This window comes from Acomys russatus, chromosome 10 (assembly GCF_903995435.1).
Source record: "Acomys russatus chromosome 10, mAcoRus1.1, whole genome shotgun sequence".
NCBI lineage: Eukaryota > Metazoa > Chordata > Mammalia > Rodentia > Muridae > Acomys > Acomys russatus.
Genome location: NC_067146.1, coordinates 2,078,846 through 2,093,857, shown reverse-complemented (window position 1 = coordinate 2,093,857; position 15,012 = coordinate 2,078,846). Strand labels below are relative to the sequence as shown.

At 41.5% G+C, this 15,012-nt stretch overlaps 2 protein-coding genes across 2 annotated transcripts; both read right to left on the bottom strand.

The window, feature by feature from the left end:
- Positions 1–2,322: 2,322 nt before the first annotated feature.
- Prss37 (serine protease 37) lies at positions 2,323–7,107 on the bottom strand. Its single transcript, XM_051151545.1, has 5 exons — positions 7,074–7,107; positions 5,083–5,224; positions 3,615–3,868; positions 2,794–2,930; positions 2,323–2,469 (listed from the first exon to the last, which is right to left on the bottom strand). Exons 1-5 carry the CDS (start codon positions 7,105–7,107, stop codon positions 2,323–2,325), a joined length of 714 nt encoding a protein of 237 aa, XP_051007502.1.
- Positions 7,108–12,303: 5,196 nt separating this feature from the next.
- Positions 12,304–13,179, bottom strand: LOC127194221 (olfactory receptor 9A1-like). The gene has a single exon (XM_051151544.1). The coding sequence runs from the start codon at positions 13,177–13,179 to the stop codon at positions 12,304–12,306; it is 876 nt and encodes a 291-aa protein (XP_051007501.1).
- Between the last annotated feature and the right edge of the window lie 1,833 nt (positions 13,180–15,012).

Below are 15,012 nucleotides of genomic sequence, written 5' to 3'. Positions count from 1 at the left end.
TGTCAAAAAATATTAAATAAAAAAATCCTGACACAAAACATTCAAGAAATCAAGGACACCATGAAAAGACAAAACCTAACAATAATAGGAATAGAAGAAAAAGAAGATTCCAGGCTCTAAGGACCAGAAAATATTTTCAAGAAAATCATAGAAGAAAATTTCCCCAACCTAAAAAATACAAGAGGTTTAAAGAACACCAAAAAGACTAGACCAGAAAATAAATCCATCCTGCCACATAATAATTAAAGCACTAATTCTCCAGATCAAAGAAAAGATATTAATAGTGGCAAGAGAGAAAATCGAAGTAATGTATAAAGGGAGATTTATCAGAATCACGCCTGACTTCTCAACAGAGACTATGAAAGTCAGAAGGGCCTGGGCAGATGTCATGAAGATACCAAGAGACCACAGATGCCAGCCCAGACTTGTATACCTAGCAAAGCTTTAAATCACCATAAAGGATGAAAACAAGATTGTCCATGAAAAAAAATTTAAACAATATCTATGGACGAATAACCTTACAGAAGATACTAGAAGAAAAACTCCAACTCAATGAGGTCAACTACACCAAAGAAATCATAGGATATAAATAACTTCACAACAGCAAAACCAAATGGACAAGCACAAGCATGCAAATACGCTATCACCGCCAACACTACAATAAAAGGCAATCACAATCATTGGTCACTAACATTTATCAACATGAATGGAGTCAATTCTCCAATAAAAACATACAGGCTAACAGAATAGATGTATAAACAAGATCCAACATTCTGCTGCATACAAGAAACACACCTCAGCAACAAATACAGACATTATCTCAGAGTAAAGGGCTGTAATGAGCCGTTTCCAAGCAAATGGACCCTAGAAGCAAGCTGGTATAGCCATCTTAATATCTAATAAAATAGACATTCAACCATAATTAATCAGAATAGATGGGAAAGGACACTTCATTCTCATCAAAAGGAAAAATCCACAAAAAAAGCCATCTCAATCCTGAACATCTATGCCCCAAAATACAAGGTCACCTGCATTTATAAAAGAAACATTTTTAAAGCTTAATTCACATATCAATCCCCACACCTTAATAGTGGGAGACTTCACCATCCCACTCACCAATGGAGAGGTCATTGAAACAGAAACTAAATAGAGAAATAGTGAAACTCACAGAGGTCATGAACTGAATGGGCCTAATAGATGTGTGCAGAACTTTTCACCCTCCTTTTCTTCTCACCACCTCATGGAACCTTCTCCAAAATCGACCACATAGTCGATTGCAGAGCGAATCTCAGCCGATACGAGGAAATTGAATTAACCCATTGTTCTCTATCAGATCACTATGGATTAAAGCTGGACCTCAACAACAGAAATAACAAAGAGCCTACACACTAGTGGAAGCTGGACGCTGAACAACTCCCTGCTCAATGTGGAAGCTCACGGTGGCCTGCTTTTTGATCACTTCCCTGTGATGGGACTGCCTTGCCAGGCCACAGGGGAGGAAGATGAACTCAATCCTGATGTGATCTGATGAGCTGGGGTGGGTGGGTAGGGGGGCTCCCCTCTTCTGAGGAATAGGGGAGGGGAGGGGAGAGGGCAGATGGGACTGGAAGGAGAGGAGGGAGGAGGCTACGACAAGGAGGTAGAGTAAATAAATAAATTAATAAAAAGAAGTAAAATAGTAATGAAAACTTCCCTACTCATTCAGTGAGGTTTCTGCTTGAACCCACCCATTTCTGACTTCTTTTCCCTTAGGAAGCATAATTTTACAACTCCCTCTATATATTTGCCCTTTTTTGTCAGCTGCCAAGATTTCAAGTCTGCCTGCCCTTCCCTCAGGCATAGTTTCTCTCTTCTTTGAACTTAATGAACTGTCCTGAGTTTTCTTACTGTGTCACTCCTTTTTAAATATATTACCCCTGAGCCCACAGCAATACCATGAATTTTTCCCGTATATTTGCACTAAAAGCACAGGATTTAAAGTCTGGTGTTTCACATTCCATTCCATGCTTTGATATTTACTAGTTAATAGTAATGTTTTTTAGCCTCAAAACGTGTTTTGTAAAGGGAGATAAAAAATGATAACTTCAAAGGCTTGCTGTGGGCACAACACACACTGGATAGCAGACCCCTGCGCAATATGATAGCAGCCCATTTTTTTGCCATCGTGATGTAGTGTGGGCACGGATAAAAATAAGACGTAGGCTCTCAGTGCACTGCATCCCAAACTCTCTACTTAGGGAGTTTATTTGAGTTTAGGGACTGGGTAAGTTCCTTTAACCAATGGCAGAGACCACCATGGGATGCAGAGGGAAACACAGGACATCATCTCACGGTGTCCTTAGTGGCTTTCTCAATCCAAGGTACATATGTGTAAAGATTGGTATAGATGCCAACATCCCCTCCCATGAAGTGTCCAACTTCAATTCCCTGGAGCTTGCCTTTACAAATGACAGTAGCTACGGCCACCTCCTGCCAGAGAGGGGAGGGGAAGAAGGGAGGGAGGGAGAGAGAGAGAGAGAAAATTTAAAATTTTAAAGCAATGCTTGTTTTCACAGCTTTTTTTTTCAGCTATGAGAATGAACACCAGAAGTATGTTACTAGCCAGGCATATATGATGCTCTTTAATAAATAAAGATCATTTGTAGGAAGGACTATGACTGAAAAAATGCAGGTGTTATTGTTCAATCCTTATCATATCCTCAGAAATTACTTGGAAATTAAAATATATTGTGATTAAACAGTCAGCTAGAGACATACAAATAAATGAAATCTGAACATAGACAAAAAGATTACCCCAAAAATTCGGCTGAATACTTTCACAAATTTGACACATAAGGAGTTCCTGTGACTGCTCCCTTGCTCAGTTTTCTTGCAGTCTTTGTCAGTCATCACTGGAGCCTCCAGAGTCTGCCTTAAGTCAGGATGCCTGCCTGAGGGAAAAAACAACAGCGGGCTCAGCTCACGACTGTTACTTATCCCTAGTCCTAACCACCTGTACGTCAATGGCAGTATTTTGTGTATGCATAAGGAAAATAAGACATATGAAAAAGGAAAGAAAAAAAAAGAGAAAGTTTTGTGTTAATGAGAATTAACCCTTCATTTTCTCTTCATTTTACAAATGCTGTACCAGGTGCACATAGTAGCACCTTACCAATATCATGTAGTCTTATGTGCTTTGGAATGCAATTTTCTTTCTACTCTGTATCTACAAATGATCTGATTTAGGCTCTCCAGGGATGTCCTTTATATGTGAAATGAATATGTCTGTGCCCAATAGTGTGTGTGTGTGTGTGTGTGTGTGTGTGTGTGTAGGGCAATTGTCTCCTTAATGCAAATTGTGTCTGTGACAATGAGGTGTATAGTCTCTATGCAGTCAGATGGCCTATGGGGTCCAGCTGCTAAAGTCCTGCAGAGGCCAATGGAAGTTCTTACACCCCGACAACAGAGAAGCATTGGGGTTCTAGACAGGTCTTTTTTCCTAGACCACTCCAGTAGCTTTGCCCTTTGGCCTTGAGCCATATTCTGCTCCATCTCATCTCACAGCTCTGAGGACACGGATGCTCCTCATTAAGGGTGAAACCAACAGCTTCATTTGCTGTGGACAGTGCACTTACCATTGTTTTCTTGGCTCCAGTCCAAACCTGAAACTGTGCAGACAGTGCCTGGCCGGACATTGTGGGTGGCTATGGGAAGAACCTGGACTTTGTGGTTGAAGGTGGCAGGCTTAGCTAGTTTAATAAGCATGAGGTCATCCTGTGGGGCGACATGGCTATAATTCCAGTAGCGGATGATCTGGATGGGATAAATTGTTTGCTCTGTCCCATCTCTGACTCTGCTCTTGAAATTTCCCAACATGACCCTCAGATTTCTGGAGGAAGAAGAGATTGGAAGAAATCACTATTACTATCACCACTACCACCATCGCCACCACCACCCTATCATCATTACCATCATCATCATCATCACCATCATCACCATCACCATCATCATAACTCACCACCACCATCATAATTTTGGGTATCAGATGCTACAGTGTGCAAGACACTATGACAAGTGCTGTATCTATCTGGGTTATCTTTTACTCACAATAAGTCTGTGCCGTGGATCTTACGTTAATTCCCACTTTACAGTCACAGTAGTAATTTACTTGTACTCACAGTAAACAATGGAGTCTTTAATTACTGTTTTTGAACATAGTGCAGGGGGCAGAAAAATAATGAATGTAAACACTAGTATTCGGCCCTCTTTGGGCCTCAATTATCCAAGTGGGTAATTTCCGTTTCAGTGGACGCATGAGAATGAAATGAACAGAACGCTGAATAGCAAGCCAACCACCGACTCCTCCTTTCCCCCTATTTGAAGATTTGGAAGGTGGTGTGGTTTAAATCAATGAGCTTTCTTCTCTGGCTTCTAGTCAACAGGAAGTTCGAGAAAGTATTTGGAGAGAGAAGGCTGATGGAGTATTTATCTTCCCAGATCCTTTCCAGGAGCATTGTCACAGATTGTTTTAACATCTTTTGGCAAAAGTCACTGTTCCTATCAGATAGTATTTTCATGCAGGGCTCAGTGTTATTCTATTAGAATCATTCTTTCCTCTTAGGATAAGAATGGTCACTGTATTTCCTCATTATTTCTCCTGTTTGGCATGGAACGGTCTCTTTACAATGAGTTCCTTTAAAAAAATTCTTTTTAATTTACTCAGTTTATGAATTTGAATTACCTGCTGAGCCCCTGATTGATTAAATATAATCATACTTCCAGATGAAAAAAAAAATAACTAAAAAACCTGATGGGGCAGCGGCGGAGGCATAGCATGAAACAGTCTTTCAGACAGCGGCGGAGGCATAGCATGAAACAGTCTTTCAGAGTATGAGGTGGAGACATGTCGATTATATAGGAATTTTAGCGTCCTCTTCCTAGGGTGCTTTCCAATAGATGCCAGTAGTACTGTTCTCTGGCTGTGAAAACCCTGAGTACCTTCAGACTTTCCTAAACAAATCTTGGGGAAAAGTGGTCCCTGCTTGAGAGTCACTGGTCTAGGATGAGCAGAACCCATCTGGGGAGGGGATGTTCAACACTCACGGCAAATAGCAGTGTGATGGGGCCAGCACCCAGCTGGCCTTGATGAGGACACCCACGCAGGGGTTGAAGTTAGACTTAAGGTACACTAAGTAAGGAGCAGGGTCTTCTTTCTGCACGTATGACTGAGTGAATAAAGCTGTTCCTGAGAAAAGAAGACCACAGCAGTGTCAGAGTAAATGAGACATTCACACCTTCCCAGCAGAAAAGGGGTGCACATGATTTTAAAGGAGTAATCAACTGGCTGGGGATCTCTTTTGTAGTAAAGACATAAGTTAAAGAGACACACTTTATGTAAGACATAATGCTGGCAATATTGGTAAACTTTATTCTAAGAAAAGGTAAAATGTGTATGACATATTTACTGCTTATAAGTTGATTTTATTTTCTTGGAAAGCAATTTAGAAATAGGCAATAAGGACAGAATTCTGCTTAAAAATGGGCAAGCTTGGATGCAGGCAGAGATGACACCCAAACTCTGCCAAGACAAGGTAAGCAAGTCCTCAATAGTTCCTGTCTCACAAATATGTCTGCCAGATATATTGGGCCAGAAGGCTGAAGATGATGCTCTGCCGTTATAGTTTTGGGCGACTGTTCAGGCAGCAAACTTTCTCTGCCATCTTCTCATTTGGGAAGCTGCTAACTGGCAGTCCCTGTATACTTAGGTAATCAGTTTTATTCTTTATCAAGTCTCTGATGGGGTTGAAGACCAGATAGTTTAGTTTTACAATTAAGCTTAGTTGTTCAGGGGTTAAGATATTTTTAGGTCTGGATAGATGTTTTAAGTTGATAATCATGAGATATGACAGATATTCATTTATATTCAGAATTTTATACTCACCAAGATAGAAGTATGTTTTCTTTAAGGCTGCCAAGTACAAATAGCCAAAACACTATGAATGTACCATATATATATACTTCCTGATTGTTTCATCGTTCTTCTTAATGTAGGTAGTTTATTGTATATAAGTGTAATCATACAAATGCATACATAAAAATATTTAATAAATAAAAAAATTTAATAATAAAATTTAAAAAATGGCAAAAAAGACTTTAACTTGTTCATACCTTGTGGGTTGAGAATTCTAATAATAATAATGCATTTTAAAAGCCATTATAACATGTAGGCAAAGGTGATTAATGTGTGTATTCATTTTTAGCAATACTTACAGTAGTTAAAATTAGAAGGATAAATATATGTAAGTTTGACATTGAAGTAAAAAACACACACAATCAAGTGGAACACACAAAATATAATAGTAGTGACATCTGAGTTAAAAATTAAAAACAAGTTAAAAAAGCAGTGGAGTATAAAAGAGAGGCCTGGTGCTCTTTCCTAGGCTCTCGCTTGCCTTCTGCTGACCCTTCCACATCTGGGTCTAAGTCTCACCTCTGTGAGACCATGCTTAAAAACTTCACAGCAAAGAGGACAGACTATTAATAAAGGCAAGAAAGTTTGAGCTCTATATTAGGGGTTGGGTTAAGTAGCTTGCCAAATCTCAACCCAGTTAGTATGTGACATGGCCCTGGCAATTAGAGAGTGGTGGGAAATTCTTCAATCCAAGCTTCATGGAAGCAGAGACTGACTGCAGAAGTAGAGATGAAAGTTTTAAGTCTCTTGTTCCTGCCTTTACCATTTTCTGCATTCCAAGTTATGGGAAAGAGGGGGAAATGGAAGTCAAATTGGCTTCTCTATCCTTGTGGCCACACTAGGACTTTCCCAGAGGGCAATGGGCCTCATATTTCACAATAACCAGGGGGAATGCTCATGATTGAGGGTTTTCCAAGGCAGAGATATGTCATAGCCTATCCAATAGCTTAACACTTAGGGAAGACTGTTTTTGATAAGCTCTTGGATAGGGTCTAAGTGGGGAGACCCAGATTCTATTCATAGTAGATTGCTCCTTCACACCTATCATGCATCCATTTCATCTCGCTGTGTTCTACATTAACCCTCAGTTTAATGGACAGAATAGGGAGCCTTAAGTACATACCAGCTAGGATGGCCAAATAGAAAGTAAGTTTCATGATGGTTCAGCTCTTTCCTTGCAAAAGAAGAGGCCGGAGTCTTCTGCCCACTTGTCTCTTTAGAAATTCTACCAAAGCCAGCAGATTTGGCTAGGTAGGGGCACTCGGTGGGATCAGGAAAGGGCTCTAGGAAGAAACAACAGGTGAAGAGTCCAGATGGGAAGACCACAGAAACAGGAGACTATACTTCTCTTGGGACTTTTCAGGCAAGGGAAAAGAATCTTGATTTGTTGAACTTCTGAGCCCAACTTCCTCTATATGCTATTTTCCTAAAAGGTCCCCAACCTATAGCTAGCTCAACCATTTGGAAAGAGTTATCTTTCTTGCAGAGTTTCTGAGGACAGATCTATGAAAAACAGGATTCTATACCTTGCCTCATGGAGAGCTTGTCCTTAATGGTTTGCTCTGAACCCCATCATGGTCACTTAATGCTTCCCTTAGCCCCTCCCATCTTTGTTACATCTGGTCACTGTTTCATCACTCAGTTATCATCATCAGCTGAGTCTTTTTTTGGGGTCCTGATCAGCATTACTAAGCTGAAGAAATGAAAGTTTTCATGGAAAGTTAATTATCTTTGACAATCGGAAAAGGGTATACATTTAAGATGACATTGAATATAAGATTTAATGTGTTGATGACAATTCAGAAGACAGACTCCTTTAAATGACTTTTACATAATTAAATAGTGAAGTGATTTTGTAGCTAACTACACGATCAAAATCAACATTCAGTACTAGGGAGAACATACTAAAAAAAAAATCAACACAAAAAGCTCACATTCTTTGAACAGTTACAGAATTCAGACACAAAACAATGTCCTTCCTTCTATGAGTGTCTAAGTCCCTGCCCTGATCCTTTTTCTGCTGTTTTCCTTTTCATTTACTTATTTAACCCCTTTACATCCTGATTCAATCCCTGTCTCTCCTCTCCTTCCAGTCCCACTCTCATACTCCCCTCATTCCATTCCCTCTCCCCTTGTCCTCCAAGAATGAGAGGTTCCCCCCATGAGTACCAACCCACCCTGCTATATCAAGTCCCAGCAGGATGAAATGTATCCCTTCCCTCTGAGGCAAGACAAGGAAGTCTCTCTCGGGGAAAGGGATCCAAAGCCAAGAGTCAGAGACAGCCCCTGCACCAATTGTTAGGAGACCCACATGATGACCAAACTGCACATTTGCTACATATGTATAGGGAGCCTTGGTCAAGCCTGTGCATGCTTATTGGTTGGTAGTTCAGTCTCTTTGGGCCCCCATGGGCTCAGGTTAGCTGACCCTGTAGGTCTTCTTGTGTTGTCCTTGACCCCTCTGGCTCCCTCCGTCCTTCCTCCCACTTGTCTACAAGACTCCCTAAGCTCAGCCTATTGTTTGCCTGTGAGACTCTGCATCTGTTTCCATTAGATGCTGGCTGTAGCCTCTCAGAGGACAGTCATGCTAGGCTCCTGTGTGCAAGCATAACAGAGTTTCATTACTAGTGTCAGGAGTCAGCTCTCTCCCATATGGTGGGTCCCAAGTTGGGCCAATCATTGGTTGGCTTTTCCCTCAATCTCTGCTCTATCTTTGTCCCTATACTTTTTGTAGGCAGGACAAATTTTGGGCCAAAGATTTTATAGGTGGCTCCTCACCAGTTCCCTGCCTGTGTGGTCTTCCTGGGGCATAGCCAGCAGAAGTAAGCTGTGCTCTGTCCCCTGAGCTCTATTGTCAGATCCACAGAAGTTGCCTATGCTTTCTTCTTCTTCTTCTTCTTCTTCTTCTTCTTCTTCTTCTTCTTCTTCTTCTTCTTCTTCTTCTTCTTCTTCTTCTTCTTCTTCAACTTCTTCTTTTTTTAATTGAAAAATATTTTCATACAATGTATCATAGCAAGCCAGAAGGTAGCATTCCTCCATGGTCTGTTCTTCGGTTTCTGTCCCCATGTTCCTGCCTTGAGCTCTTCTGTCCTGCCTTTCCTAAGTGATGGACTATAAGCTGAAAATGAAGAGGAACCCTTTCCTCCCCAGGATGCTTGTGGTCATGGTGTTTACCACAGAAATAGAAACCAAACTAAAGCAAGGTGGGAAGAACTTTAGGAGTATCTCTCGAGAGAAATCACAAGTGACTTGTGCCCTGATACATTAATAAAAGCCAAGGTATGTGTTCTTTAGGAAGAAGATAATTGCTTTTATTCCTTACAAAGTTTTCAGAGTGAGAAAATAATTGATCCCTTGGGAGTCAGTGCAGAAAACTTTTCAGTGCTCAAAAATATTTTCCTAATTTAATGGTTCCTCCCATTTTGCTAAAAATGATAGCATTCAATATTTTTCATAAATGGATAATATTACCATGTTTTCATGATCCATTTATCAATGATAGGTGTCTAATTTGATCTACGTCTTCCTATAGACATGAACATAAAGGCATATTTGTGATGTGATGATTTCATTTTCTCTGTATTTTATTTATTTATTTATTTTTATTAATTTATTCTTGTTACATCTCAATGTTTTTCCCATCCCTTGTATCCTCCCATTCCTCCCCCCCCCCATTTTCCCATTATTCCCCTCCCCTATGACTGTTCCTGAGGGGGATTACCTCCCCCTGTATATGCTCATAGGGTATCAAGTCTCTTCTTGGCAACCTGCTGTCCTTCCTCTGAGTGCTACCAGGTCTCCCCCTCCAGGGGACATGGTCAAATGTGAGGCACCAGAGTACGTGAGAAAGTCATATCCCACTCTCCACTCAACTGTGGAGAATATTCTGACCATTGGCTAGATCTGGGAAGGGGTTTAAAGTTTACCTCCTATATTGTCCTTGGCTGGTGCCTTAGTTTGAGTGGGACCCCTGGGCCCAAATCTGCCTATCATAATGTTCTACTTGTAGGTTTCTAGGACCCTCTGGATCCTTTTATTTTGCTATTCTCCCATGCGTCTCTCATTTAGAGTCCCAATAGGATGTCCTCCCCTCTGTCCCAGTTTCCTGGTAAGTGAAGACTTTCGTGGGACATGCCCCTTGGGCTAGTATGCAGATATAAGTGAGTATATACTATTTGATTCTTTCTGCTTCTGGGTTAACTCACTCATTATGATTATTTCTAGCTCAATCCATTTATCCACAAATTTCAGAAATTCCTTGTTTTTAATAGCTGAGTAGTATTCCATAGTGTATATGTACCACAGTTTCTTTATCCACTCTTCTACTGAGGGACACTTAGGCTGTTTCCATGTTCTGTATTTATAACACAAAGTCGTGCTGTTGGATCATGTAGCATGTTTTGAGGAATGTTCATGCTATTCTCTATGCTGACAATTCTAACTTATACTTCAGTCATAATGTATAGAAGTTCCCTTGCTAGCATTTGGTAGATTTTTGCCTTTTTAATAGTATTGATTCTGTCTATGGTGAGATATCTTGTTGTGGTTTGGATTTTCATTTTCCTGATGATTAATGATGTTACACATTTTAAAATAAATTTGTATGCATTTGTGTGTGTGTGTGTGTGTGTGTGTTTGTGTGTGTATGTGTGTGTATTTGAAGTAGGACATTATCATGAAGTAGAATGCAAGGCAATATAAAGTGTGCCACACCAGTGTCATTTTGGTTTGGCTTTTCGAGACAGAGTTGCTCAGTGTAGCCTTGGCTGTCCTGGACTCCCTTTGTAGACTAGGCTGGCCTTGAACTCTCAGCAATCCTCCTGCCTCTGCCTCTCAAGTGCTGGAATTAAAGGCATGTGCCACCACGGCAGGCCACACCAGTGTCTTATCTGGCAAAGTCCCATTCCAATCACCACATTCCAGGGGAACCAATTTCTTCCAAGATTAGCTTCATACAAACATATGCAAGTATGTATATAAACTAACTTTAATTTTTTCTTATGAAAGTTACAACTTTCTGGTCTTTATTTTTCTTACCAAACACTATGTTTTTGGATACCTTTTTAGTGATAGAGACATGCTTATTCTTCTTATCATCCTGTAGTGTTCAACCAAATTAAAGTTCAAGACTAATTTCAGCAGCCATATCCTGACATATGAGTTTCCATCAACTTATGTAACTATATATGTAGTGGGACAGAAGTAAATCAAAATTTCAATCATAAGATGTATAGATATTGAGAAAGTGTGACAGGAGCTAGGCGAGGGCAACATGAACCAGACACGTTAGGGGAGCTTGCTGGGCTGAACGACAGACAACTTGGCAAACTTGATCCTGGTGAGGGAAGAGAGAAATGAGGAAGTGAAAATGGAAATCACAGGAAGTGGGCTCAGAAACAGAACTCTCCAGAATAGAGGGTGCAGTGGGGAGCCAGGAAGAGCAAAGCTGTTGGAACTGACGCATGTGAAATGCACACAGGGGGGCCAGAGGCTGCTTCTTCCCCAGGCCAGTTCTGCCATGTTACCTAACTTCCAGAACGCATCACACGAGGATACAAGTGGCCTAAGAACGTGGCTCTTTCCCACACTCTAAGAAAGTCCATAGATTAAAGATGCACCTGCACTTACCCCCACCCTGGCTGAGACTGCTTAAAGGGCAGGGTTGTGGAGTGAACTCACTCTCCCCATTGCTAGTAGAAAAATTCCCAATGAGGTGCCACTGTCACTGGTGAGACCCTGTAAGATGGTTGGAGCATATGAGCCTAGTTGTGGGATTGCTCAGCAATTATCAACACTGAACATCAGGAAAACTCAATGAAGGGCGAGGGCTACGCAGAGGAAGATAGTCTTGGAACCTAGAATCAAAAATTTGTTAGCTGTTAGAGAACAAATCTCACTTTTATCCCACACCCGTGTTCAGATATTCTAAAATGGACACATAGTTTACATATTACACATGTCAAGTTTATTTTAGGAAATTCAATATAACCACAAGTATTTGTATATTGAGCTACCGAAAATAACAAACTGAAGGTTTAGGTTATAGCTTAATGATACAGCACTTGTTTAACATGTGCACGGGCCTGAAACCACAAAAAGAAGCAAAAGGAACAATAATTGAGCAATCTGCTTAGGAGCCACTCAGTCACACATGCGAGCTGTTCAGAATCTTAAAATCCCCTGGGGAGCACACACAACGAGTGTGGAGAATGGTGACTACCGAGTGGGGTGGATCGCTGTTTTTAGATGGTTAGAGCCCACCGTGAAGACGGCACGCAAGGCAACCTTAACGCTCGAGAAGCTGCCAGGAACGTTTCGCTCCATCCCTAAAGGCCTCTATGAATTTGTCATTTTCAAAGAGTGACGATGAAAGGATTCAGAAAGGGGGCCAACACCAACACCAGCAGTGACGCCACCCTGTTGTACTCGGCTGCCTGGGCCTGCTTCGGTTTTACATAGAGGAACAGGCAGCTGCCGTAGCCAATCACAACATAGGCAAAGTGGGAGGCGCAGGTGGAGAAGGCTTTCCTCCGGCCAGAGGCTGAGCGGATCTTGAGGACGGTGGAGATGATATAGGTGTAAGAGATAATTGTAAGGATCATGGAACCAACGATAATGAAAAGAGCCATTAAGAACAGAATAAACTCTGTGAAAAGGGTGTTTTCACAGGAGAGCTTGAACAATTGTCCCCGGTCACAGTAGAAATGGTCTAGAACGTTTGACTTGCAAAAAGTCAGCTGAAATGTGGCATAGACTGGCCATATTTGGAAGAGGAACCCAAACACCCATGACACAGTTACCATCCAGGGACAAGTATAGCTGCTCACGATGACACTGTATCTCAAAGGGTTGCAGACAGCCACATACCTGTCTACTGCCATCACTCCCATCAACACCAACTCTGAGCTTCCCAAAGAAAGGTACAAGTACAGTTGTGCACAACATGCGGACAGAGACATTATCTGGGTCTGCAGAAGGAGTCCCTGGAGCGTGTAAGGGACTGCCACGGATGTGATCAAAATCTCCAGGACAGAGAGGTGCCCAAGGAAGAAGTGCATGGGAGACTGAAGATGTTTGTCAGCACAGACTATCAGGATGATGAGCAAATTTCCTAATATTGTCACAGAGTACAAGAAAAGGAAGGCCGCAAAAAGGATGTGACGTAGTTCTTTGGCGACAGGGAAACCTACGAGAAGAAATTCTGTGGCACTAGAGTAGTTCCCCAACATGTGGTTCTGAGCACTTGTCATCACGAGCTCTAAAGAAAAGGGAGAGAGAACACTGCTTGTCATTTCATCTTAAGAATAACGTGGTCTAGGCTGGGCATGGTGGTGCATGCCTTTAATCTCAGTGCTCGGGAGGCAGAGGCAGAGGCAGGAGGATCTCTGTAAGTTCGAGGCCGGCCTGGTCTACAAAAGTGAGTCCAGACAGCCAAGGCTAAACAGGGAAACCCTGTCATGAAAGACCAAAATAAATAAATAAATAAATAAAATAAAATAAAAATAAAAAATAAGAATAACATGGTTCAATCATGTTTAACATAGTGGCTAAGACTGTTTCAAAGAAGGCAGACCAAAAAAAAAAAAAAAAAAAAAAAAAAAAAAAAAAGGAAAAAAAAAGACAAGTGTCTTTTCTTCTGTGGGAGTTAAAATGTCAATCCGAGTGCAGAATCCAATAATTAGAGTTCAGGCAGTGTTAGAAGTATAGAGGGTGGCTGTGAGAGAGCGTAATTGGATTTGAAGAGTAAATAATGCATGCATGTATGGAAAAACCTACTAAACTTCATTAATGTATGCAAATTATCAGATGTTAATATTACTAAACATAAAAGAAGCAAATACCGTTCTCAGTTGTGGATATGGTCACTTCCTGCTCATAAGCTCTACACGGCTATGAAAGGTTCATGCTGTCCTGTTCTCATTCACAGCCGATAATAACTGGTTATTGACAACCATGAAGAGTATTGAATTGGACAAAAGGTGAGCTCAGTAATCAACACCACATCGTGGCCATTGAAACCTTCTGCCGACGGACAGTCCCTTGTTCCCGTAAACAGTTCCTAGGTATCCTCTGCCTCTAAACATCCAGTGAGTGTGTTTCTCGGGCCACTCCCTTTTATAATTAGCGTACCTCATCTTCTGTGTCCAAATTATCCTGTCTGCTAAGTGTATTCTATTTTATGGATTCCTGCCCTGTCACCATCCATGTACCAGAAGAAATGTTCCCTGTGGAATGTCTTACTAAGACGTGCATACTTGGTTACTGCATTTTTATAGAAAGCAGCTTCCACTTATCTCTCACCCCCTTGGAGAGATTCTGTTTTGCCTGTGGCACTTAGGCTGTTTCCATGTTCTGGCTATTATGAATAAGGCTGCTATGAACATGGTTGAGCAAATTTTCTTGTTGTGTGCTGGAGCATCTTCTGGGTATATTCCAAGGAGTGGAATAGCTGGGTCTTGAGGAAGCCCTATTCCCATTTTTCTGAGATAGCACCAGATAGATTTCAAAAGTGGCTGTACTAGTTTTCATTCCCACCAGCAATGAAGGAGTGTCCCTCTTTCCCCACATCCTCACCAGCCTTTCAATATTCAGTCTTTTTTTTTTTTAATGTAGATCTTTATGAAACAGCTACTGCGGAGCAGGGACAGACTGGCCGGGAGAACTCAATAACCTGCTTCCTGCTTTCTACAATCTTTACCTTGTCAGGACCATATGGAAAGTTAAGAGAGACAGGGGTTTGATAATACCCGAGAGCCCTCTCTGTGTCCAACATTAGCCCCAGGAGAGCCAGAAGTGCTCTATTCCTTGGAAAAGACCCTTCTTCTGACTCTGTCTTTCCTAATGCTCCCTTAGCCCACCCCTCAGGTTCTCACTGGTAGGATCTTCCTAGGCAGCCAAGCCTGAGATGCTCATGTCAACGCATGTCCCTCTACTTCACAGAAAGGGAACAAGGGAGAGACTCACCTTCATAGAAAAGAACCGACCTGAAGGTTGTATGACATTGCAATTCAGCCTGGGCTACGTCCTGGCTGATCTGTGTTGAGCATGCTCCCTAGGCTAGA

Coding starts and splice junctions, on each gene's coding strand:
- Prss37 (XM_051151545.1), bottom strand. CDS start 7,107: ATGAAACTTACTTTCTATTTGGCCATCCTAGCTG. Junction 5,225..7,073: donor CTATTTGGCCATCCTAGCTG/GTATGTACTTAA, acceptor TTCTTTTCTCAG/GAACAGCTTTATTCACTCAG. Junction 2,931..3,614: donor CTGGAGCCAAGAAAACAATG/GTAAGTGCACTG, acceptor TTTTTCCCTCAG/GCAGGCATCCTGACTTAAGG.
- LOC127194221 (XM_051151544.1), bottom strand. CDS start 13,179: ATGTTGGGGAACTACTCTAGTGCCACAGAATTTCTTCTCGTAGGTTTC.